This window comes from Diprion similis, chromosome 10 (genome assembly GCF_021155765.1).
Source record: "Diprion similis isolate iyDipSimi1 chromosome 10, iyDipSimi1.1, whole genome shotgun sequence".
Lineage (NCBI taxonomy): Eukaryota > Metazoa > Arthropoda > Insecta > Hymenoptera > Diprionidae > Diprion > Diprion similis.
In genome coordinates, this window is record NC_060114.1 from 6,863,211 (window position 1) to 6,890,429 (window position 27,219).

The 27,219-nt window shown below is 38.4% G+C and overlaps 1 protein-coding gene across 15 annotated transcripts in view; it reads left to right on the plus strand.

Moving 5' to 3' along the window:
- Window positions 1–27,219, plus strand: part of LOC124410988 (regulating synaptic membrane exocytosis protein 2) — a 67,263-nt gene that overhangs the window by 35,550 nt on the left and 4,494 nt on the right. For 4 of the 15 annotated variants that reach the window (XM_046889767.1, XM_046889779.1, XM_046889774.1 and 1 more), the window contains 11 exons: window positions 2,201–2,230; window positions 3,285–3,441; window positions 4,030–4,199; window positions 4,282–4,469; window positions 4,623–4,860; window positions 5,587–7,766; window positions 9,247–9,447; window positions 18,020–18,218; window positions 25,975–26,189; window positions 26,328–26,467; window positions 26,690–26,998. In XM_046889767.1, coding sequence (XP_046745723.1) covers window positions 2,201–2,230; window positions 3,285–3,441; window positions 4,030–4,199; window positions 4,282–4,469; window positions 4,623–4,860; window positions 5,587–7,766; window positions 9,247–9,447; window positions 18,020–18,218; window positions 25,975–26,189; window positions 26,328–26,467; window positions 26,690–26,896 — 3,925 coding nt within the window. In that variant the 3' untranslated portion in view covers window positions 26,897–26,998. Of the gene's footprint in view, window positions 1–2,200; window positions 2,231–3,284; window positions 3,442–4,029; window positions 4,200–4,281; window positions 4,470–4,622; window positions 4,861–5,586; window positions 7,767–9,246; window positions 9,448–10,949; window positions 11,131–18,019; window positions 18,219–25,974; window positions 26,190–26,327; window positions 26,468–26,689; window positions 26,999–27,219 lie in introns of those variants that run through there. The other 11 variants (XM_046889776.1, XM_046889769.1, XM_046889773.1 and 8 more) reach the window with 11 other exon arrangements.

Below are 27,219 nucleotides of genomic sequence, written 5' to 3' on the forward strand. Positions count from 1 at the left end.
CGCCGACCCAAGGGCGAAGGGAGAGGGTGAGAGAGAGAAAGAGAGAGAGAGAGGAGTTATAAAAGTGGGCAACTAGCCAATTGACATGCCAGTTGGCCCGCGACCACGAACCCTGTCGGGATGTAAGACTCAGTCGATCGCATCGGCGGCCAACGGTAGTCGAAATTCAAACCCTGCCGACCATGACGCCCGACCGTTATTTGTGAGTCGAGTTGAGCATCTCATCGTTCATTACGTAGTCGATGGTTTAGGCGTATGACACGTGTAGCCCGTGTTATCGGATCTCGGTGGTTGACCCGATTTTCGTTTCTCTTCATACTCTCCCTCGTTCCTCTGTATTTTCTTAAACCACTCTTGTCCGTGATATCACACTGTCACACTTCTCAAACGTTTGAGCCATGTTCTCTTCGGTTAGAATGCAGTTTTTTTTTTTTTTTTCTTACCCCCAGTCTAAGTGTTTTCGTTACTCTATGGATACCGAGTTAATCCCAAAATACCGAGTGTTTCGTTAAAAATATCAAGTTAACAAAAAGTTTGCTAAGCTGAACTAAAATTTTTTCAAATTCTAACAAACTTCAAGCTAGAAATGTATGGTACTTTTTATGAGACCGATATGATTTAAAAAATCTTCTCCCGAAATTCAGGATTCCTGAATGCAAAAAATGATCAGATGTGAATATATTTCAATTATCGGTGATTTATTGAGAAACTGATTTCAAATAAGAGGTTAGAAATGTTCGCTGGGTATGTTACGAATTTCAGTTGTTGATCGAAATGGGAGATCAAAAAGATCACGACAAAATAATTCCGCATGGAAATTAGTCTTGATTTTAAATTTTGGATTTTGACATATCAAAGTGTTGACCAAATAAGTAATCGAAAGGGGTTAGAATCGTTCAACACCCCAAATCTAGTTGTGCAGTTGATGCATTCATTGAGTACCCGGAGTTTCAAAAATTCTTCGGGATTCCCCTGCCTCCTTATTTACGTCCCACCGTTTCCTTATATTGCACTTTGATCGAGGCGGGAAGTGATATGTGGCTAAGCTATATCGGATATCCAAACCGCGGTTTTAATGATATGTATATAACGGTATGTATTGAATATTTCCCTAACTGGATTACCTAAAAGGTTTCACCGCAGCTCTGCATCTATTCCCATGTAACTATATAAACCTTAGGTGACACGTTATGTGTTACGTACATTATTTTATTATCACTCTGCGCATTATAGGTACACACACATCTATATTTATATATATATATATATTTATATACCTATATCTACACATGCATACGTTACGTACAGCACATTCTATGCCAACTTTACCAATATTTAATCATTTCGATTTGATCCCTATTTATTTTTACTTTATAAATTCGGTATAGAAACGCAATCAATTATTTTTCAAATTTTCTTTCGTGATAAAATATTACAATTTTTTTAAGTTATGCAATAATTTTTGTTGATTTCGTAAGATTTCATTCTGTAAACACATTGATGATTTTTTCAATATATTATGTACACTCTGTTAATAAATAGTATTTTTTATATAATTATTTGAGAGAATCGTTACCTCTTTTTTTCAAAATTCGATATTTGAAAGTGATAATTTTCAAAGCAGCATAATATTTGTCTACAATTGGTACAGAATATATCGTTACTGGAAAAATTTCAATTTATTGATACAAATTTACCGAAATCCCTGAAAACCCAATCAGAAAAAAACCAGTTTGACTTTTGTATATAATAAGGCTAAAAATATTTTTATCGTAAGAATAGTTTTGATGAGTTAGAAAAAAAGTTGAAGCAAGAATATGAAAAAAAAATATATATCAAACCACTTGAAGTTATTTATGATCAAAGACGAGTCAAATTGGTATGGAATGCCCCTTATATATTCCCATTCAGCGCAGGGTGGAGAGCAAAAGTTTCGATTCTATATTACGGCCTATAACTGATTGACGTCAATTTGTTATTACGCTATTCATGAATCGTGTGAAATATGATGCGTAATAATTAATATTTTCACGGATTTGCCATAATCGTGTTTCATAAAAAAATTTATTCGTTGTTTAATGTCTTTCTTTACCTCTCTCTATCTCTTTATCTTTCACCTTCTCTCTTTCGCTCTCTTTCTCGTGTGATTATCTATAATTATTGGTAGTATTTTAATTCTGTGTTTTTATTATTATTTTAGGTTTCATAATATGTCGTCAGTTTATAAGCGGTACGAATTTTCAAGTTTATACTCTTCATTATCATCATGAATCACACTATTCATTTACCCTGCAACTTATACTAGTATTATTCACCGCTAGAAGTTTAGAAGCCGACGCGATGAATGATCTCATATTGCAATCACTTTTAACGAATCACTATATTCTACCTCCGTGCTAAAATTTTGTGAGGAATCTCGGTGGGGTCACGCGTCAAGTAGTGACAACAACACAGACTTTTTTTTTAAACATGATATCAAGTCTAAAAAAAATTGAAAGCAAATCAAAGTTCTTGTATTTTTTTACTTTTTTATCATTATAACCACTAATCAATATTGAATTAAAGTTTTCAAATTCGAATAAAATTTCTCCATGCTTAAAATCGTATAACAAGGTGTAGTTCTTGGTTTATAAATAATGTATCTCCACATATTTTTCTTCCTTTCTATTTTCAAAACTTCAAATAGTTTTCAAAACGCTTACTAATTATATTTTTCCTCTATATCGGGCCACCTACCCTTCTAAAAATTTTTTTATACAACTACTTAGTTCGTTTGCAATTCCTGAAGTGTCGAAATCATAACAAGTGAAAAAAAAAAAAATCCAAATCAAACTGGAAAAACTCACGTCACCGCTTCATCACTTTGCAAGTACACACATTACATATGTATTCATAGATTTATCATAAAAACGCGTGGGCTAGGTGTATACAGTCTACTCAAGCATATATAGAACGAGGGGGTGGGGGATAAAAACAACCCGCAGCTACTGCTTATATAATACATATATATGTATACTATCCATAGTTCGATCGGCGGTCCGAGATGCAAACAGATGGCGCTTCGTGTAATTATAAAAAAAATGACTAAATTCTTTCATAAATAAACCATAATTGAGGTTAGGAATGATCATGATGCCAAGGTGGCGCCTTGGACCGTCCGCTGAGCTCTCGGTAATCGGCCGATCGTGTATATATCAGACGTGAAATCACAGCACTCGCCCCATCTAGAAAAGTAAGCGACACGCCGATCACTAATTTTAAAAAATGAACGCACCCTGGAGCAGCCACTATTCCAGCCCACCACCCGAGAGGGAACTCAGCGTCGAAGGAGAACACAGAAGCCGGAGAGACATGTCGCCTCAGGGTCATAAACGAGCTGCCCTCATGCTGTCCAGGGATCAACAGCCCGCCTCCATTTCCGACTATCACCACTACCGCAAGGTCAGAATAACCATCTCGATTTTTTATTTGTTTCGTTCGTTTCGAACATGGAACGTTATTCGTTTGTCATCTTATTTTCTTCACACAACATTTTCCAAATCATCGAGTTTTTCTTATTACCCCAGACGTAAAAGCTTTCGATTCAACCTGGCAAATATAAAGTTATTTTATACGAAATATTTCAGAAACTTGTACCACCATCCAAAATTTTTCACAGTTTCAATTTACGAATGAGAATGATCAAAACTAGCTAGAAAGTGACAAGAGCTGTGATGATTTTAAATTCAAGCCAGTCCCCTGGCGTTGTATTACCCAATGTTTCAGCATGTCAAGGTGTCTTAATCCATGTTTCGTACATTAGAATGGTAGAACGAGGTTATAGGTTAGGTATACCGACCAGTAAAGTTATGAGAATGGCGTATAAAATCAACCGTTTCAAACGCCTCAGACTTTTAAATCGGTAGTAAAATTTGACATACGTTAGTACGACATAACTAAATTTTTTTAATTGTTATTTACGAGCTTAGTTTTCGTTCGACGGTGTGGATAAAATATCGTCGTGAACACAATATGCCTTTTGCGTCACAGGACGACACGACGCACAGGGGTGCGATGGGCCATCGATCGCACAGCGCAGCGCCCATGGACTCGCCTAGTGTTCACTACCGAGGTCGGTCGCAAAGTCCAACAGGACATCATAGGTCATTATCTCCCCCCGAGCATCGAACGATGCCCTACTCGCACGGCTACGGGTCCAGGTGAGAAGATCCCGGATCACTTATTTTTCCCAACAAATTTCCGTTCCAATTGGTAACCGGCGAACCTTCACCTGTTCTCCAGGTTCGGCTCAAGGTCAGCAACGGCGACACCAACTGGTTCGCCGAAAAAGAGACAACTGCCCCAAATACCGGCGAATCTGCACGCTGCGCTCAAAGAGAGAGTCACTCAGGACTTGGAGGAGAGAACGAAGTTCATAAAGCACAGGACAAGACAAGTCCACACGACCTACAGGAGCACGGGAATGGGAGGTGAGTTCCGTCGGAGTTAACTGACAACTTAACCATTGGCGTCTAGTACTTTCCTTTTCCCCAAGGTCTGGGTGAAACTTTCGATGCGATGTCTAGTGTATCACTTGAGGTGCCGAATGAAAGGACGTGCAGCTGATCAGACTTGTTTTTCAGGATGGGAACGACACTACAGCGGACTGTCGGATTCGGACTTACCGTCAATGCGACAAGACCCGTTGACAATGAGTAACGTCCATCCTCACAGAATTCATCATCGTCCTCGGCGTCACCTTAGTCCAGACAAAGACGTCTTGGGCGACTTCGGCGACTCTGATATGGAGAGCATAGGTTCGGTGACGAGCAGCGCTCTCAGCACCCAGTCCGAGAGGCCACGAGGGTCGAGAGGACGAATGTGAGTTTGACTACATTGACTATAACGTTCACTTTACTTTCAAGAAGCCACTGCTAAATCGTATTGCTCAATGATAAAAAGTACCTTGAAGCAAAATTTACAGACACTTTAAATGAATCCTCTTTTCGAAACGTGCACTGTTTCAAACATTATTAAATGGACATAACGACTCGATGGGCCGCTTATTATCATCCCTCTAGATAAGCACGCGTAAACGCTTTACTCCTCGCTTTTACCAATCCTGAAATAGAAACTAGAGGATCCGAGATTCACGTAGATTACTCGCACTGCGTAGATAAGGTAGTCGCACTTGTCCACACTGCAAGTCAATGTCCATTTAATACCCCGTTCCCAATGGTGACGTGCAATCATCTCGTATGACACGACTCATCGGTCAATGATATTAAATTCATCCTCAAACGCCTCAGAGCTCAGAGTCTCTCCAAGAACTTTGATTCCAAATCCCTGGAACATTGTTAAATCTGTTCGAATCTTTTTCAATATAACCCGAACATTCTCATTTTTAAGTAGCAGAAGTGGTAAATAAACGTTGTTGGCTTCATTAACCGATGAATCGTGCGACGATCAATGACGGGAATTGCCGGGAATGGGGTGAGTTTCAATTCAAGATTGATGATCTAACGATAAACCACCACGAAGAGTGTGTGATCACCTTACTACGATATAATTGAAAATTTTTACACGTGATATAATAATTGTTTCCAGCCCAACAGTTAAAAACGTTTTTATACCCGGTGTCATATCTCCCGCCGCCCCGTTGCCCCCTAGGCGCACTAGGCGCAGGCACAGACTTAGGGTACCCTGTAGCGAATGCCACTGCCCCCTGTCAAATAACCCTCCGAAATCTAGACCGATTTCAAAACTCTCCCAGCTCCCGACGAGCCACCCCCCAATTCATTTTCCCCCACACCCCTTAGTTCGGAGCAAATCCGCAGTAGTACGCTCGCTATACAAGAAGATGAAGACGCCATTCACACGTTCACGAACTGTGGACGAGAATCTGTTACGATACTACAGTCCAGAAACGAGCGAGTACAGCATAACTCCGGGCTATATGCTGCGACCTGAGAACCTGGGTGTGAACTCACGGCGACGAATACCGGAAATATATGTCGAGGACTGCCTCAGGGTCGACTTTAGAAACGACCTTGTCAGCAGGTTTCGTGCGAAACTGGCTGGTCAAGTACCGTCGACCTTCTTGTCGCGATTTCCACCGATAAACAGAAGCTTTCCCACGAGCTACAACGTCCGCGGATTTGGTGGAAGACCTTCGATTCCAAGGACGAAAAGCTGTGAATACGAGACCATTCCTGATGACCTCCTGACTGGGGCCAGGAAGTTCCTGCCTCAGAGGGCGAAGAGCTTCGAGTACGAGTCTCTGCCGCAGAGCATATTCAGCGATGACAGTCTGCGTACGGCTCGCAGGAAGTTGAAGAGGAATCTGTCTCTGAATGACTCAGGCTACGACGAGACCATTGAGGCCCTCCAGGACCAGAGCAAGCCCTATTACGATCCAACAACCGAGAATAAGTCGCACCAGACATTGCCGTATTATGGATACGATAGTGAGCTGAGCGGCGCCGAAACAGAGATAAATCTGTCCTCGAGCTTCGAGAGACAAACCCTGGGGTCAATGGTCTTCGACAATGATTCCGGGCGGAGTGATGACGCCGGGAAGAGGAAATACCGGGACTCGGACTACTCCGAGGCATATTTCGGGCTCGGACTCCAGAGGACTCTAGAAAAGCGGCCAAAGGGCTCGGACTCGAGGCTGTCCAAAGACTCTTCGTCCAGGGAACACATCTACTGCAGCATCGATGACGAGCTCGGTTCGAACGAGATACTTGAAGAGCGGCGGCGACCGCGTACCAAGAGCAACGATTCCTACCTCGACTTCGAACGGTACGAGCGATGTCGCATATGCGAAAAGAGGGAGCGTTGGGACGAAGAGCCGTTTGACTTCGGCTCTCCCGAGTCCGAGGTCCAGGGCAGTGAAGAATTGACTGAGCTTATTGGAATCGAGGATGTCGACACTGTCAGACCGCCTCAGTGCCGCTTTGAGAACTACGAGGAGGACCGAGGACTGACTGGTTTCGGGGCGAAGACTATCTACGAAACCAGGAGGCAGAGCCTCTCGGTGCCCAGTTTTCGCGAGAGCAAAAGACTCACCGCAAAAGCCGAGTCTTCACCTCAGCTCTGCTCCGACGATGATTTCGGGTCCTCGGAAACGGTTGTGCACCTTTCTCCGCGAAGGAAGTTGAACCATGCTCGGGGCTCCAGGTCTGCCCCGGAGTTTTTTAACTCTGACGAGGACGATTTTGGGTCCAGGGACACTGTGGTCGCTTACAACTCGCGTCGGCGGAACAGCAGTTGCCCGGAAACTAGGGACCTTGGCGAAAGGAGTGTGAAGCGAAACGTCGCGATAAGCGACACCCTCGAGTACTACGAATACTCAATGGAGAGCGAGAGCCAGTGCAGCGAGAACTGCGGATTTGATCCCGGCAACCCTCGTAGAGCGTCCCCGCGTGCATCCGGCACTTCCGGCCCCCCAGCCTCCGACCCAACCCCCCCCAGTATTGCTAATTCAATTGTCTTTGATTCCCTTTCCGCCAACTCCGACACTGCTAAAAACGCTCGGGCCGCCAACGACGCGAATCCGACCGAAACTCGATCCGCGTCCCACCGCGCTGACACCAATTCTGACGCTGAACGGAACGAACCCCATCGATGGTCATCTTCCGGACCTGAGAGCAGAGACTACGTACCGTCCAATCCCTACGAGGCCTCGTCCAGGCACGGGATCACTGGTAACGGGCATTCCAGCAAACGGGGACAGTTCACGAGGAGCCTTAGCAACGCTGATGTACCACCGGACGAGAAAGTTGGTGAGTTGTTGTTTTACTCGTTCCATAAATGCTTAAAGCACAGTGGAGGAGATAATCACTACTGAAGTCAAGTGTACACCATAAAAAAAATCACGTGAAGCACTCGAAATCACGTGAAGGCGTGAACTTGAAGTTACGTAAAGTCAAATGAAGTCATAGAGTCTTTCGAATTCTTAAAGTTCTGCTAGTCAGGTGTGCAACTGAATTCAGGAGTTGTTACACCTTCAAGCACACCGCACTATGTTCTAACACACACTATCTACATACACTGCTAGGCAGCTGTTAAACGTAGGCAACCCTTTTTCGTTTTATCTAGTTTCTTAAAACTACCCTTGCACATACGGACAATTTTGTAGAAAAAATTGCTTTACGGAATTCCGAATGCTTTTTCTTTGGATTTCCGCGTTCGAATTTTTCTGAATTCAATTCAAAATTATGCCATTTCTTATGGTAACCAAATTTTAGATCACTTCTGCAAATTTCAGTCTATTATACTGAATTTTTAATTTTTAATGTTACTACCGTATTATATATGCGGAAGTTGATTCGTCTCATCCATTTTTGTCGGTGTAAACAGTTATTGAAAGAACCTCAAGACACGTTGGTAATCTGAAAAAATGTTCAAACACATCATTTTATAATGTGAATCAATTATTCGATCTCCAATTCAATACCTTTAATGGTCAAGTCAAAACGACCCATATTTAATTTGAAGTTGTATCTACTTACAAGACTTTTATTTTACTGTGCTTTCAAGGGTGCTAAGTGTAGAGAATTTGCTATCTTAGAAAAAACATAAAGCTAAGCTTCCGAAAAGGTGTTTTAAAACGACATCAAATATTCATACAACGTAGAAGAAAGAGATCATATCTAGCTGCACTGCGTCATGTGGAGTGTGATATGCGTAGAACAGCTTTGCAGCTTGCTTGAAAATCTTATTGCTCTTAGAAGCGTTAACGCTTAAAGCTCTATCATCGGCTTGGTTTTAGTTTTCAAAGGCCTCGTCGCCACGAGTTTAATTATTCGAATAAATCAACTTTTTTTTTCAATCATCTCTAGTCACGCTACGTATCTTCAAAACGTCGCCAGAACATTTAAAGTACCTCTTTGTCTCCTCGAGTGGTCTTAACTTTACTCTATAAAAGAGCAAATCGTTTACTCAAGTATTGTTGATTGAACAATCTTGTAAAAGAGAGGCAATCAATCGACAGTACGGATTTTAGTATGTACCTAATGGAAACTCTTCAAATTCAAATCGGTTTCTCATATTTTCGTGACCATATCAAGAGGCTCAGTAGAGTTTCGCACCGAGCGTGGGAACAGTTGGAGGATAACTCAGAGCAAGAAATGGAATTGAAAGTGAATTGAGTACAGGACAGTGAAAACTCTCGTCAGGTTTCACCACAACAACACCAACACGACAGATAACAGAGTTAAACATTGTCTGGTCAGGTTGGTGTCACTCCGCTCTCTGTTTCAGTTAATTTTCTGTCACCAGACGGGAGCCTGAGCGATACGGCGGTGAGTTTGCACGTCGAAGACACTTCGAGAAGGGGTAGAAAAAGTTCACCAGGTAGTAAGAGCGGCAGCGGAAGTAGCAGCGGCGGCGGAAGTGCAGTTCAGTACCAGTCCTCGGGTCTGGGAAAGAAGAGCAACAGTACGAGCCAGCTTTCAGCGACAGGTAACATATATCAAACAATTTATTAACCATTTAACCAACTGACACGTGAAACCAAACCTATCGGGTGTATATATATGTATATTTATTTATTGACATTCGTTCGTGTCGTGTGTAGATTAACATAATTACGATATATAATACATAGTTTCCGTTCGAGTTCTATTATGATCGGACTGTTTCACAAGTAATAATATATACATATATTCAAAATATTTACATAGATGATATATTTCGTAACTCTGTTTGACAATTAATTGATCAATTGATTAATTATTTTTACTATACGTCGTATAGTCACGTTATACGCCTGCCTTATATACATACATAATTCTCAGAGTCCGTATGAATAATACGTTATTCCGTTACAACTGTTATTATTAACACTATACACGATACACGGCAGACAATTACTTTTGGTCAAATTCAATATTATAGAATAGCGTAAATTTATGATACTTTCTTCTGCAGTAGTTTATAGATACGATATATACTTATACCCACTCTTAATACTTCCGTGTGCTTTCACTACAATACATATACAAAAATGGAAGTCCAAATAATATGATGCGGGAATGACTATGGTACTGATTTTTCAATCATTTTCTTTAAACTCCGATTTTAAACCGTTCACTTTTGAATTTTGAATAACAGCAATGTTTTTAAAATAAGAACATTTACCATAAAGCTTGGTATTTTATCTGTAGACAGTCTAAGCCTAAGGCTTTGATTGTATAAAAGAGAGAACAACCACACGGTTAGCTTTTGCAGCTATTAAATATCTTGAATCAAACTCATCCAGTATCTGTTAGCTCAAGTTGCATAATGGGAATAGATCGTACACTTCAGATTCCAAATTTCAAAATGCAAATCATTGTTTTTTATACCATTTTTCATTTGAAATATCATCAAAATTAGATGAACATTCAGCATGGAAATTTGTTTAATGACGAAGAATGAATAAACAAAAAAAAAAAAACACGATTATAGTTCGTACATGAAAGCACACTGGAAGAACACTGCGATCGGGTGCACAGTGTGTATATTCTAATTGTATATTCTGTTTTCTCTATCACTCTTCTTCATCTCTGTCCGCCTCTTTCAACAAAACACACTAACACATTACCTCAACAACAATAACAACAAAATTAACAACAACTGTAACAACGCGGCGGTTGTGTTATCGTCATCTTCATCCTCGCCGTCGTCGTCGTCGTCGTCGTCGTCACTGGGATCCCCTGCGCATCCGTCGGCGGAAAAAACACATCAAACAAAAAACGAACCAAAATATCAACATTACATCGAACGACCAAAAAACAAATCGACCATTTGAAAAATGTTTCGAACAAAAACACCGAAACGAAATTTAACAACTCGCGATCCATCGACGATCTTGAATGCTATAATGATGAACGGAAAAAAAAAAAAAAAAAATTACAAAATCGAAAACAAATCTCTCGTCACACCGCGCTCTGCACGTCCGGTAAACGCGTAAACACGTGTTGATGGTACATGCGTGGGTGAGGAAGGGCGGAAGCGGCGGCTGGGATTTGGGAAGAAGGGGAAGTCCTCGTTCACGGTTCACAGGAGCGAAGAAGTCCTTCCAGAGGACGCGGCAGGCGGGCGAAGCGGGAGGCAGCCCAGCTCCGCTAGCAGTGACGGCGAAGGGAGTGCCGACGGGGACAGGTCCGAATATCAATCATCAAAGTACCTTTAGTCGCCTCTCTTTATCTTCACGCTACTCTCTCTCTCTCTCTCTCTTTCTTTATTTCTCTCTCTTTCTCTTTTTGTCTCTAGTCTTACGCCTAAAGTCCTTTCAACTTTCATCTCGTTTAATCCTCTATTATTCCATATAGCGGTATAGGAGGTAACGGGCTAGAATTTCTGTTTACTTAATTTACCACATTAATTTTTATCCGTGCAGTAAGTCTGCTATTTTCTTTTGATATTTATTTAAATTTTTGTTGACCTTTTTTTTTTTTTTTGCAATCTCTTATTTTTATATAGAATAAAAGAAATGACGCATTTTTATTTTCTTCGATACGTCTGCGCGTATTTACGCGCACAAGTATCGATTATCTTTCTGTTTTATCGACATACCGACCATATCTGTGAAACTGTATTTACGGATGATAATCGGTAATATATGTAGTTTTCGATTGTACCGGTAATTAGTAACCGCATTATTCTACAGACACGAATATCCGAATAGTGAGAACTATCCTATTGCCGTACAAAATGAATTTTAAACTAGTGATATTAAATTCTACAAGACTTAAAATTATTTTATTTGAGAATTATCGTCTCATATACATATGGATTGAATGGGTTAACCTAATTAATGTTATTTTTGAACTTTGTCTTGATTTTTTCAAAATCCGCTTTCTCACAACACTTTGATCGTATTTTATTATTCTTAGTTTCATAGTTATCGTTACATTATCATTTTTGACACCTAACCTCTAACTCCCGATCGGTGGAAAAAAGCCCGTCTTCAAATCGTGAGTACAATAAAAAAAAAAAGCTCGACAGGGAACTTTCAGCAAGAAGAACAACAGCAACAACAACAAATAAATCTACATCTACAAAAATAACAACAACAACAACAACAATAACAATAACTACCACTGTTACAACGAGACACACGTACAGATATCACCCATATATAACAGGTCATGTTTACATGTATATGACGGTATACAATATAATTACGATGCAGTATTAGAATTTATGTATAGTTTTTACGTAGCTGGTTTACTGTCGTCTTTTTTTCTCATTAGTCGACTGTTATGAATCACTGGTATACATATACTAACATACGAGTATAACGTCATGCATAAAAGTGAATTCAAGTGAACTAACGCCCAAAAATAAGTTTTCTCAAAAGTGAGAAAATGGGTACACATGTAATTCGCCGAATGAAAGGAATGTAGAACGGAGTATTGGACTAAGCGAATCAATACTTTGCATGGTACTTATCTGGAAATCAACATGGCTGTCGCGTTGACGACCCTCCATTTGCGATCTCACTTTATTTTATGCGATCATTTTTACTACCCAATATTTATAAAACTTTATCTAACACGGAAAAAAATGGATAGTAAAAATCGTTCAGTCATCGTGACATCCTCGTCGAATTGTCTATTTGTAAGAATCAAGAATTCACGGTGCTAAATTTACTCGCATAAACGCTTGTAGTCTGCATGTCTGTCATGCCTATGAATATACACTTATTGAAATGAAGAAAAAAATTCCAGTCCATACTAACGCCTGACACAAGTGATTGAGAATGATCGGGAGGGAAATCGTTCTTCGAGTACTATGATATACTGTGTCTAGGGGTTAAGCTGACAATCCGCGCCTCTCTTATCGTCCCAGTTGCTCTCTTAGAGTATACTACGTAACTGCAATGAATGCGCACTGCGTATATTTCATCATGAAAACAAATAAACAAAGCAAAATATAATACAGAGACGAATCTGGATAAATATTCACACGATATCCAGGTGTCTCTAACCTAGAATAATATTAGGTCCCGTTGAAATAAATGATGGTGTACGAATAAATGATACTTATCGTTGTGGCGTAACGGATGATGTTTTTGTTGTACAGCTTGATATTCATGCACATACATGTATGGGGAATGGCATCCCAACTCGATGACTTTTGACCCTGAAGACACCAGATTTGACAAGTAATTTGTTGAATTTCTGTCATAGCTCTAAGTATCTTGATCCTGTTCGTGTATTTTTTTTTTTAAATTGAATATTTTCAAACCTTCCAACCTCCACGGTTGAAAAATAAAATCAATTGTTACGGTCTTTAATACCAGAACAATACCGTGATAAAAGTATAAATTCAATCCAATATGGTCAGGGTGAGAGGTTCGTTGAGTCGGTATCGAATGCCACATATACGAAGGTGTCCCAATTTAAATCACTCATCAGGATTTCTCGCCAACTAAGCGAAATGTAAAAAAAGGGTTGAAATAAAAGTCGAAGGCTTATGACAGGTACAAAATGGCTGTTGCTGTAAGCTAGTAGAAAAGGTTATCAGTTCTACGCATTCTATCATTTCTTGTCGGAAACAGTTTCATCCGGGAAATATTACTCTTCATTGGGGTTAGCAGCCATCCTTAAGATTTAGCGAATGTGGCGCCATCTGTGATAAAACTGACGCTTTCTTTTTGACTTCCAGCAAAAAGGGAATTTTTGTTAGGAAATTTTTTACGTCGCTTGGTTGCCGATGATATTGTAACGGGTGATTTAAAATTATGCATACTTTTACAGATTGCGTGGTCAACTTAAGCAATCGTGCGATACCTGCCGAAAGCAGCGATAACTATCCGCTTCTCTCTCTCTCTCTCTCTCTATTTCTATTATTATCTCTCTCATTCTCTCTTTCTTCCTCAAATTTGTGTGCTGCAAAATGCTACTATATTCTATTATTATTCACATATTTCTTCCGCTAAGTCTTCTTTTGCTTGACTGTTTATTATGATTGTTTTGTGCAATTGTTGTACAGCATAATGCAACTTATTATTTTATTCACCCCATGATTATCCCACGGCATAAAATACAGATCAACAAATCTCTGTATCTCACCCTCTCTGTAATGCAGTACTTATTATTATTTGGGTTTATTTTTTCTTCTTTCTTATCGCACTTTCTCTGGTCGATTCTTCGTCGACATTTCGATCCTTCTCATTACTATTATTATCTTAACTATTATTATTACACTGTTATAATTTTTGCAACTATCTTTATTGTTACTTTGACGTATTACTATTACAATTTTATCATCATCATTATTATTCTTTCTGTTTCGTATGGTTATTATTGTTCTTTATTCAAATGATCCTTTGCTAACATTGATCACCGTATTTCAGTTTGTATTATACTATATTTGCCCCAAAGTTTTAACTAGAGCATACTACATTTATCTCTTTCTCTCTCTCTCTCTCTCTCTCTCTCTGTCTCCCTCTTTCTTTGTATCTCCCTCTCTTTCTCTTGCTCCATGTCGGTCTGATTGTCTGGCTGATTGTCTGCTTGACTGTCACCATGATATTGATAAGTTGGCCACGGTGTTAAATTGTCGCAATTCGCATTATCGTTATCATTAACATTACTATGATTTTTCTATTATTTTTATTACCACGTATATATGCTGCAGACAAGATTGTGCTATGGGCTTTCGTTGGTGTATATTATCGAGTGTAGGTAATGCAGCTGTGTCAATATATATCATTACACATAAACATCGATCCAATACGTCTATCATTATTCGCTAATTTTTGCATTAATAATTAATTGATATTATTATTTACTAGTCCTATGTTATCGATATATTGAGTACAAGAATCTACATATAATAAAATTAATCGAATAGACGAGTTAATATGTTTAACTCGAATGAACAAGAGTAACAGCAAAACCGTTACCCTCACAGTTTTCATGCGTCTTTACAGCTGGGATTCAAATTTCGAGCGCATGCGAAGTAACTGTCGACGATGATGGTTGGTTAATTAGCTTCTAGTCTTTTCTGGTTTGATAAACGCAAGTGTTTTCCCGCCTCTATAACGGTCTTATGCTTCTTTTTCAGTCTTCGTCGAAGTTTCATTGTTTTCATCTTTCAATTACTTTCTTTATCTGTACAAACATACGTGCATTTAAGGATATATAAGTACTTAGTTGTAGAAATAAAAACCATATTTCTTACGTGACCCGCTTATACGAACATTTTCGCTGTGTATAAAAAAAAAAGCGACAAACAATAGCATTCGTTACGTATCGTAATTTTTATTTGATGCTGTTGAGTATTTAGTTACCATAGTTAGTAGTAACTATTACATATATTAAGGTGGTCCTTACTTCAATGACAAAAGTTGTCAGGATTAGTCAGGACCATCTGATAAGCTTTTGAAAATTGCGTGTAAAGATCTTGCGTTAGATGCTGATCCTCAAAATTATTCGCGTTATTACCAAGTTATCAAGCTTAATTTTGACTTTTATTTGACACGTAGAGGTCACGTTGACCCTAGACCTTAACGCATATTTGAACGCAAAATTTCCCGCTCTTTTCGGTGCTGGCATGAAAAATGGGGATTCCCATTTCAAAACTCAAAGTTGACCTCAGAAATGACCTTGAAGATGAGGATCAAGGTCCAATTAAAGGTCACCATTGCATCCCTTGTTCAAAATTACCTTAGATTTAACCTTGGTGATTTTTTTTTACCGAAACCCGCGAGATTTATCGCGGTAGTGTGACGTTGAGATATAGAATAGAGTTGACCATAGCACTCAGGCATATAGTTTTACTTCAATTTATTACATATATATATATATATATATATATATATATATATATAATATATATACATATATATATGTTCACGTCATACTTACATCGACAGCCGATAATTTTCAGCACGTGTGCGTGTGTCTGTCTGTTTTTATTTCATATTTTATATGCAAACTAATTATTTGTTTTTGAGCAACACCTCCTTCCCCCATGAGAAAGCACCTTACGCTACGTATATATCCGAAATAAAAATCCATAGTCATATTTCTTGACACTGGGAAACTGGAAAAATAGAGCAAAAAATTTGAAGATAGTTGTTTTTTTAGCTCTTTCTTCTCATTCGTTTTGCCATAGGTTTCGTGAATAGAACCCCTTATCATCACACTTAACCTTCCTATTGTCTCATGTAATGTTTTTTCTGAAAAGTATGCTCAAAAAATATTAATGAAATATTAAATTTGAAATAAAATAAGATTTTTAAACTGCTTATAAACCGATTAATTGCAATCCCGATAAGAGAAATTCAGTTTAGAGTCGTTAATGCCTTTGTGTGCCTTGATCACGGTCTTACATACAGGTTTGGAAACTCTAGTGGTGATGCCGTGTTTAATAGTTTACTGCCGGGCCACCAGGCTCGCTGTAATCTAGTGCGACAGAGATAGGACTATATTCTTGTTGTGATAGCGCAAGCGCACTGTATATTAACTCTAGTTGGAGCACGATCTCACCATTATGGTTTGAATTTAAAAACTTTTACTAAGAGACGGTCATCAAATTTTTTTTCTCAATAGCACGTGCACATGTAATAAAATAAAATCAGAAATTTCGAGGTTACGCCAATCAACCGCACGCACTGCTATATATATATATATATACATATATATTATATATTCACTATAGATATAGGTATACGTATATCAGTGACGCGTTTAGATTGCAGTGCAACGTAGTGGTGAAGCCATAAACTTCGATTTGCTTCAATATTGGATTCACCTCCGACTATAAAAATTGGGTGAAATTACAGTTCTGTGTGTAAGACCGTCGTTTTGATTCACCGTAAAGGTAACCTAAAGCGATCAGCTGATTATGACTTTAGACGCCATATTGAATGCACCCACGTAGACAATTTCGACCGGGTAACACAGGTTGCCGGAGTGTCTGTCCTTTTACATGTCGATATAGATTATAGTGAGGGTTGATGATAAGGGTACAAACGTGAACAAAAGTTCGAGTATACATTTGCAATATACATAGACGAATACATGTGACGCTCTATCGAAATTCAAATTCCCTGCACCTGATTCTGAAGATATAATTATTAAAATAACACATGGGTTCTTCGGTGAACATCACCTTGAAACCCATTTACAAATATTTCTCTCCTTGTTTAACCCTGAAAAATACTGTAGCGTACAAACCTGAGCGAGTACTGATCATCCTGGGGAACCTTACAACTAATGATTGATTCTAATGAAAATGTAAATGTGTATAGTCTAATATCCAGCCCAATATATATGTATATATCCAGCAGACCGTGATAGCAGAGCCCTTTGGGTGGCAGCGTCGTGCATATATATATATCTTATCAACTGTTGATATATTATTATGAAAATGCTTGTAATGACAGTGAAGTTTTGACAAGCTGATCAGCGCATAATCAGTGTCTCTTGAAGATTGATTTTCTTTGCCAAACGGGGTCTTTGACATTGGAATACGCCACCTAGTGGTAGAAAATACCATTACAAAACTACTCGTATTTAGCTTTACAAGTGTTTTATTTACCTCTTTTTCCATTTAATTCATTGAGTGTTATGAAATGGAAGCTCAACAACATTACACAATGTTTTTTATACCTTCATATTTTTAAAATGAAGCCAAAACGATCGGCTGATTGTTATTTGTACGACCCCGTATTGTTTAACCACACCCATGACTTGGCTTCCATTATCTGAAGCGGACGAATGACCAATTCACAGTGTATCGCCATATCCAATCTCCAAGGGACACTTACAGTTGCGAATATCGGACAAAATGTGATGTCCGGACTTTTGTTCCCTTTTTTCTTCCCTTGATTTTAAGGAACGCAGCCTTTTGGCAGGCCTCTATCTTTCTCTCTTCAAGGGACACTAAAGCGAAGGAAACAACAACAACAACAGCAACAACAACAACAACAACAACAACAACAACAAGAACAAAAACAACAACAACAAAACACCTGCCATCATACGCAAAAATAGTTTAGTACGTATTTTTTCTTTTTCGTTTTACGGCGCAGAGAGCGGCGGCGGCTGCATCAGTTCTCATGGCGGGGGATTAAGTCGCAAACGAAACAGTACGCCGAGCAGCATTCAACGCTCCCAGGAAGTAGTCCCCACCTACCAGAGATTAGGCTCGTCGAGGCCTCAGGGGGCCTCATCTGTTACCAGCGACATCGCAGGCAGCCTCAACTCTATCTCTAGTTCCGAAGGAAGCTCGTAAGTACTGGCCATTCCCGCCAGGTGTGCATCTCTCATCGGCGGTTCTCTTCGCCGTGTGTTCCCTTATTCCACGTGTCTCGATCGCGCCGGGAGTTCAATCTCTGTCTCTCTATCTTTACGGTTATACTCTATTTGTCTCTCTCTCTCTCTCTCTCTCTCTCTCTATCTCTCTCCCTCTCTGAAACATTTTGGGGGGGTGGAACTTTGTGACGATATTCATATTTTTTCTTCCTATACATACCTACATGTTACAGAAACAAAAAAACATACACTTATGTTACGATTTTATTACGTCACGATCGGTAGATCACCACGTTATTGTTTGACGAGATATGAAGCATCTTGGCAGCACCATGGATTTTTTTTTTTTTTTTTTTTTTTGCTACTCTGAACTACAATAAAAAGTAAAGTTAAAAACGACAATCTGTTTTCTCTCCTTGGTACAGTGACGCATTTTCTAAAAATGTTTTGTGGACAAGTATAGCTTGATAATTTGAGTTTCAAACTGTAGAAGAAAATTAGGGCTATAAAATTTATCGTTATGGTATAAAAATTTTGAATCCGTCGCCAAAATCGAGGGTGGATTATCGGGAAAGTATGTGATAAAAGGAGAAAGTAACAAATAAAAAGAACGTAAAAAAAACTATTTTCAAACCATCAGAAGTTATTCATTTTTTATTTTGAAGAGGGTGTCAGGATATTGTTTATATACATTATACAGTACACAATATACAATGTCAATAGACGGTGTCTCCATTTGGAAATAAACAAGTTGTGGATATTTTGGAAACTGAACACAGTTGTAAGAGCCTTACGAATTCGAGTGAGGTAAAAACAATATCATTAATTACACTGTGTGCAATGCAATTTTTCGAATATATTTGAAAAGTAGTCATTTTTTTTAAATGAAGCGTCGTGACACCTAAAATTTGTACGTTGGAGCAATCGTCAGGACAAATACAAGGAGTCAAATCTCGTTGATTATGGATCATTCGTTAGCAAAATATTTCAGTTTGAAGTTTTGGTCTAAAGCTCGTTTAGTTCATCTCGACGTTGGCTGTGAGATAAGACCACAGAAATCGGTTCTTCAATTTAAAAAAAATGGCTGCTGTGGTATAATTCCTGAAAAATAACGGTACCTAAATGCTTTTTTGTAACTCTTCTCGATTCCGAAATATTTTTCTTTATTATACTTATGAAACATGTGTTGATGTGTTTGGTCAATTATTGTACATATGTATGTACATGGACCACATACACCAACGTACACGCATAATTCTATATTACTTACAATATACCGAATTAGTCTTGTGAAACGGGACAGTCGATTGGAGCGTTTGCGTACACTTGACTGTTTTATTTCACCGACAAAAAATGTAACAATGCATACTATAAGTACGCGTGCGTTTATGTATGTATATTATTATGTTATGATTATTATTTCTTGGAGGTAAAGCACGTGTCTCGGGCTTGAGAAGAAGAAATTAACCAAACGCGAGTGATGAGAAAGCGAAATAAAAAAGCCAATTGTTTGAAAATCAGAAGAAAAATATTTTGTAGTATCAAATATCGAGCCCGAATCGCAATGCTGGATATGTATATATTGATACGATGTTTATCTATATTATATATTGTTTACTATATTATATATATGAACATGTTGAAAATTATCGATGTCTGCACACTGGAGGTAATCTACCATTACCCCCAAATTTTATAGCACTGGGTGGTTAGTGTATCGATGGAATCATGTGTACATACCATCATACATAAATTCCTTTATTCATTATCCATATTATAAAATCCACTGTATCTCGTACTCGCCAACCGTCGAAGTATTAAAGTTCGAATTCTCAATTGCCACTCCGGTTGCTCAGAGTTGAAGGGTAACTGAAAAAAGAAAGGATAAGGAAACGGTCGATTCATCGGTAAAAATGTCGACTTAACTTTTGTTGGCGTTACTCTTCTCGTTTTGAAGAGTGAACCATATAGGCATTTTAACAAAGAAAAATAAATAATTTGTAAAAGCAGCATAATGACAGGCCTTATCATCTGTCATTGGTTCCTCTTTCCTGGTAGACAGAATGACCATGGCTATGGTTCACTCGCTGGTCGTTTTATTTCAAATTTACAATCAATTTCAACAATTAAAACTTATCGATATTCAGAGATCCAGAGATTGGCTGAAAATCGGTAATTCATTGAACGAAGTTGACTCACTGTAAATAATTTAATAGCTCTTACGTATGGTTAACTCTTCAAACGACAACTGCAATTCCAATGATAGTTGAGTATCAAAAGAATGTCGACATGATTGGTTGATACTGTCCATCGATGCACGGTAATGAACAAAAATGTCTATCCGCTCTCGCCCCCTTCCCAAAAAAAAGAATAACAATATTCCAGATCCTTTGTACCTTTCCTAATTATCCGATTTCTCTCACGCCCTTCATTTACATATACAGGGTGACCCAGTACCCGTGGACCACTGGGCACTGACGGATTCCTTGCAAAGAAATAAGACTAAAATTACTCTTGACAATTTTTTTTTAAAGCAATGGTTTTCGAGTTAGAGCCGTTTGAAGTTCACCAATCACGGCGCAGATGGGACTGCGCACGAGCCTAGCGCGAAGCTAGCGTGCGTTGCATCAGACTCAGATACACTAGCCTCGCGCTAGGCTCGTGCGCAGTCCCATCTGCGCCGTGATTGGTGAACTTCAAACTGCTCTAACTCGAAAACCATTGCTTTAAAAAAAAATTGTCAAGAGTAATTCTAGTCTTATTTCTTTGCCAGGAATCCGTCAGTGCCCAGTGGTCCGCGGGTACTGGGTCACCCTGTATTTTATACATATAGATATGTGTATATTGTATATTATTACTTTCCGTCTGGCTCTCAATTCATGTATAACCTTCACCTTTCTGCCCAATCCATTCTTACATACCAAGTCGTGTAATTTCAGATTGTCGATGTTGTTGACGTTGCTTACATGTATTTCTTTCCTCTTTTGTTTATTCTTCGTTCTTTCGTTTCTGCTTGGCTATTATTGCAAATCGTACATGCACCTTCTTCGCACTGTATTTACGATAAGTAAGTGTGTATACATAATACACGGACCTATGTATATGTATGTTAGTCCAACTATCGCCCTGCAATTAAGTTACCGCACATTTGATGAATGTCTTCGTTTTCGAAATCAACTAGGTTACCTTATACCTATTTATCTCTGTTTCTGCGTATCCGCAGTGCTCCCATCGCGTACTTTAAATCATCAAATGTACCGTAAGTCTGTATGATACCAAATTCATATAAATGAGATGTACATGATATGCGTTAGAAAAAAAAAATGAAGCTCGGGGCGACAGCGCCCTCTGCAGTGAGCGTCAGAATACTATGTATTGAAACGTATGCAGTAAAATTCGTATCTACTCTTCTTACGATCAGCTCAGTCTCTCTTGAGAATCAGGTCGTAAGAACCTGCTGCGTACAATAACGGGATTATTCCGAAGAAACGCAAAATGGCTCGTTAGGCGAAAAACATATAGGTGTTATCATAATAAAATATTGGTATTAAAGAAAACTGAAAGAATAAAAGAAGATTAGAGAAAATTTAAGATTGACGAATCTTCGAATCCGTTTTCAAGTTTCGCCACTCTCTTGTCTTCTCTTTTCTGCCTTTGTGCACATCCTCGATCACTGTTTCAAACTTTGAAGTATTAGAAAACACGAAAATTGAAATGTGACTCTTTTCAAGGTATGAAGAAAATTTCAATCTTCGTTAAGCTGCTAAGAGTTTTGTCGATATGCTGTCGAGTGTTTAATTTTTTTTTCTCAATAAATCGAATCAAAAGAGTGCGGGTCATTCAATACGCAGTTGGGCGAAAAATTCATCGTTAAAGTGTCTTTATTATTGTTATACAAATTGGAAAATAGTGATGCAGCTGAGATTTATTGTCAAGCTAGCTGGTCAAGAGACCTATGTCTATAGAAAATATGCGATGTATGGTAGGTGCTCGTTTTGAATGCGCGGAATGTGTTTATGAATACCTAATGCATGACGTTTGGTATGCGCCTGATGTGGTTATTACATATAAAATATTACGTGTACGTGTGCGTGCCTCTTTTAAATTCATGTTTATAGATATTGTATATATATATATACATATATATGGGGATGTCCACGTCAATACGACACACGTCCAGACCTTACCGTCTCCGATTCGATCCATTTTTTCATATGTTGTTGTTCTAGCTCTGAAAACTTTTTCTGAATTTCTTCGGATTTTTAGGACCAACCCTTCCTGAGTTATGAATTTCTTTAGGTTGAAAATTTGCACCATTTCGTAAATTTTGATAACATTCTCTTGCCAATGCAAGAACAACCTCCCACTTCCAAAAACCTGGACGGAATTGTTTTAATTTTTTTTTCTTCTATAATTAGACAATAATTTTATTAGTCAAACCGCGTCACCGACATCTTCTAGCATTCCATGAATGTGGATCAGTTGTTGGCTATTGATATTTTAGAAACGAACGAATGGAAAAAATTCAACATTCCAGCTGATAGATAACTTGAGAATTTATTATTAATAAAATTTATTTATTAATAAAAGAATCACTTTTTTCACTTTTTTACTATAGAAACTATTTGATTTGTATAAACGTTTTTCACTGTTATCAATGGATGATTCTGACGATCTAATCGATATAAATCACGAATACACTTATGTAAAAAAAAAGAGTGAACACCTATTATACGCGCACGCGTAACTAGAAAATGGAAACTATTTTATATTCACTTTTTCTTTTTACATAAGTTTATTCGTGATTTATATTGATTAGGTCGTCAGAATCATCCATTGATAACAGTGGAAAAAGTTTATCTAAATCAAGTTGTTTTATGTAGTGAAAAAGTGAAAAAAGTGATTCTTTCATCAAAATAATTTCTAAAATGATCAAGCAGCTGGGATCTTGAATTTTTTCATTCGTTCTTTTCTAAAATATCATCAACCAACAATTGATCCCCATTCATGAAATGCTAAAAGATGTCGGTGACGCGGTTTGACGACTAAAATTATTGAATAATTAAAAAAAAAAATACAAGAAAAATTCCGTCTACGTTTTTCGAAGTGGGAGGTTGTTCTCCATCGTCAAGAGAATTTTGCCAGAATTCACAAAATGGTGCAAACTTTCAGCCTAAAGAATTTCGTTAATCAGAAAGGGTTCGTCCAAAAAATCCCCAAAAAATTCAGAAAAATGTTTTAGAGCTAGAACAACAACATGTCAAAAAAATGAATCGAATCAGAGACGGTGAGGTCTGGAGGTGTGTCGTATTGAGGTGGACAGCCCTATATACATATATGTATATTAGGGTGGCCGTTAAATGGTTTTTTGGGAATTACAATTTTGGATGGTCGTAAATCGGCTTCAAATATAAAAAAAAAAGAAATCTCTATTTTTTTTTTCAGATTTTCATTTCGAGCCCTGAATCTTCCTGCGGGCCTTTTTTCTATACTTAATTATTGAGCTTAGAATGGAATTCCCCACACATCTTCTTCCTGTACAATCGAAAATAACGACGATTCGAAATTCAACGAAGACGAAAGAAAGTATAAAATACAACTTTATCTAGCTTGAGAAATGATTCAAAAATAATATACCAAATTAAAACACCCTCGACTCGTGTGGAATATACGATTTACAGGGAGATTAACAAGGAACATGAGTTTGGTGCCCCCTCGCTGATCTTGTTGAGACTCACGTATCTTGTAGAACTTTGAAAACTAAGAGCCACATATTTTTTTCTGCGAGTAAACGGTTTAAAGGGGTGAAAATGACACCCAAGATGGGCACTCAACGGGGTGATTTCTTGACGCGCTTCATGTATTTGAATGAAAGCAACACTGAAATGTTTTTTAACGAATAGGAAAACTTCAACGTTAGTTTCATTCAGATCCATCAAGAAATCCGCATTGAGAAATCACCTTGTTGGGCCTTCATCCTTGAGGGCCGTTTTCACCCCTCTAAACGGTTTTTCCGGAGATAAAAAAAAATACGTGTCTTGTTTTTCAGTGTTCTACAACATATATGAGTCTCAACAAAATCAGAGAGCAACACCAAACTGATGTTCCTTGTAAGGGGTGAGAATGAAAACCTAAAAAAATCGAGAGAAATTTTTTTTATATTTAGAGCCGATTCACGACCATCCAACATCCAGGATCTTCCATTTAACGACTGCCCAAATATAAATAAATAAATATATATATTGATCGACTATCTATCCATCTATTTATCTATTTATCTATCTATCTATTTTTCTATCTTCCTTGTTATCTGTCTGTCACACACATTTACACACAGTTTGCTCGACCCGAGTCAGTGGAAAGTTCTTCTTGCCTTAAGTTCGGCCGACAGTTTTATTGTACACACTATATACCATACCACTACGACCACGACTACCACTACCACTACCACTACCACTACCACTACCACTACCACTACCACTACCACTACCACTACCACTACCACTATCACTACCATACCACTATCACTACGACATACCATTACCACTACCACTACGAATACTGCGACTACTACCACTACCACTACTACTAGTACTACCACTACTCCCTACTACTACTACTAATATTACTGTCTTCACAAACCTCATATTTCATTTCGGTATAAAACATGACGTTATAAAATTCTTTGGGCTCCAGTTATACATATATATGAACTTTATAGCTATTGCGTCATATAGTTACATTTACAAATTTATCCGTTTCACTCCTACTGTCAAATTTTTATTATATGTAATACAGAGTGAATTGCTAACGACTGCATAGTCCGTCGTCTGTTAAGAATCCGAGAACGGCTGTTTCCCATAGCGACCGACTGTCGTAAACGTAACTTCAAAAATTTTGACAGGTGTTGCTGGCAGTTATACTCAAAACCAACGACTGTCAGAATTTTTCAGGGTATTTACATCGCGGCAAACTGTCGTTTGAATTTATGGCGGCTGATCGCCGTGGAAAACAACCACTCTCAGATTTTTAACAGACGACGAACCATACAGTCGTTACCAATTCACTCTGTATATTTATGAGTATCTTTAAAATACCTATGTAATTAGCATCTCACACTCTATTACATATGAATAATATGTGATATATATTATCCATAATTTATTTATTTATTGTATTCTTCGATTTTCTTATCGGGTGGTAAAATCGACGATGTTTGGATTTAAGCCGATCATATTACGATGAGAACCTCTGGCCATCTTCACTAGTATCTCGCATATTCAGCACGGCGACTGCGCAGTCTCGCGCCGCGTCACGAGAGTTGGGGAAGTCAGTGGTTTTTTATAACACGGTTGAAATCCTCGCAGCCAGGAACGCGAATTGCGAATATCACCACAAAGTAGCTAATCAACAGTCGAATAATAAATTCTGCTAAAGTAAATTATATGATATCAATGGTGTGCAAAATGTTACATTGTCTTCTTTCGAATTCACTAGATAATTTTTGCTTAAAGAAAAATCTTTCAAGGACATTTTTATCGTTGCTTTCTTCATCTCTGCATTTGGATGACATATAATTTTATTGAAAACAAAAATACGTTTGAGATTGGCTGTTCCACCATCGCAGTATGTTTGTTTTTTCCTTTTCTGTTCTTCCTCTTGCTGTTGTGCCACAATTACGATGCAATAGCAGCCAAGGTCAGGTCTGACTAACGTTATGCGTAAAATTTAGCTGGTCGCCTGGCCTCAGAATGGCAAGTGAAGGAGGTCAGCTGAGTGACTTTATCGGGGGTCTTGGTCCCGGACAACTAGTCGGACGGCAAGTTCTCGGCGCGCCATCTCTCGGCGAAATCCAGCTTTCCATGTGCTACACGAAGGGCTACCTGGAAGTCGAAGTCATTCGGGCTAGGTACCTCCAAGGTCGGCAGGGTAACAAGGTCATACCAGGTGAGATTTGCCAGGATACACCATTCGATTCAATTCCAAATTTCTCTTCCACGGGAGTTCGTTTTTAACGAACTCAAATTTTTCAGAGTAATAGAAATTTAAGAAAACTTTTCATTCCTTTTCTCTAATTCATTGCAGCGCCCTACGTTAAGGTGTACCTAGTCAGCGGGAAGAAGTGCATCGCTAAAATGAAGACTGCGACGGCGAGGAAAACTCTGGAACCCCTTTATCAGCAACAGCTTGCCTTCAGAGAGAATTTCCAAGGCTGTATACTCCAGGTAATCTCGCAAGAAAAAAGTTAAAAAAAAATAAAAATATTGCTGAAACACTACCTTCACCGTTAAATTGTAAACCTGGTGAAAAAAATCGCTTAATTTTCCATCAATTTTTGTAATATTGCAGATTAAAAACAGGCAATAAGACAGTACGTTTACGTTTACGTTTAAAAACGCAATAAACGATTTCGTTTTCTCTTGTATTTTGGTTTCGTTTTTGCGCAGGTGACCGTCTGGGGCGACTACGGCCGGATAGAGGGTAAAAAAGTGTTCATGGGTGTGGCGCAGATAATGTTGGATGATCTGGACCTCTCTAACATTGTGATCGGGTGGTACAAACTATTCGGAACTACGTCCCTGGTCAGTGGTCCTCCGTCACTCGGTTTGTCCCGTCGTTCATCCGCCGCTTCCCTTGATTCCTTAAAACTCTGAAGCTTGTTTTGAGGGTCGACGCGTCCCTCACTGTAATAAAACCGACTATCATTCTCAAGTAGAGCATTTACGATGTAATAAGAATAACAATAATCTGAGTAACAAAAAAAAAACAGTAATAACAATAACAACAACAATAACAATAATAACAATAATAGTAATGATAATGTAATATCGTTAACAGTAATCATAATCATAATCATAAACAAGGAGGCAACAGTATTCATAATATTGATTTGAAATATAACTTTAAATCAATTATTATCGTCGGATAAATTAACAGAATAAAAAAATTGAGAAACACTAAAATAGATATTGATTAT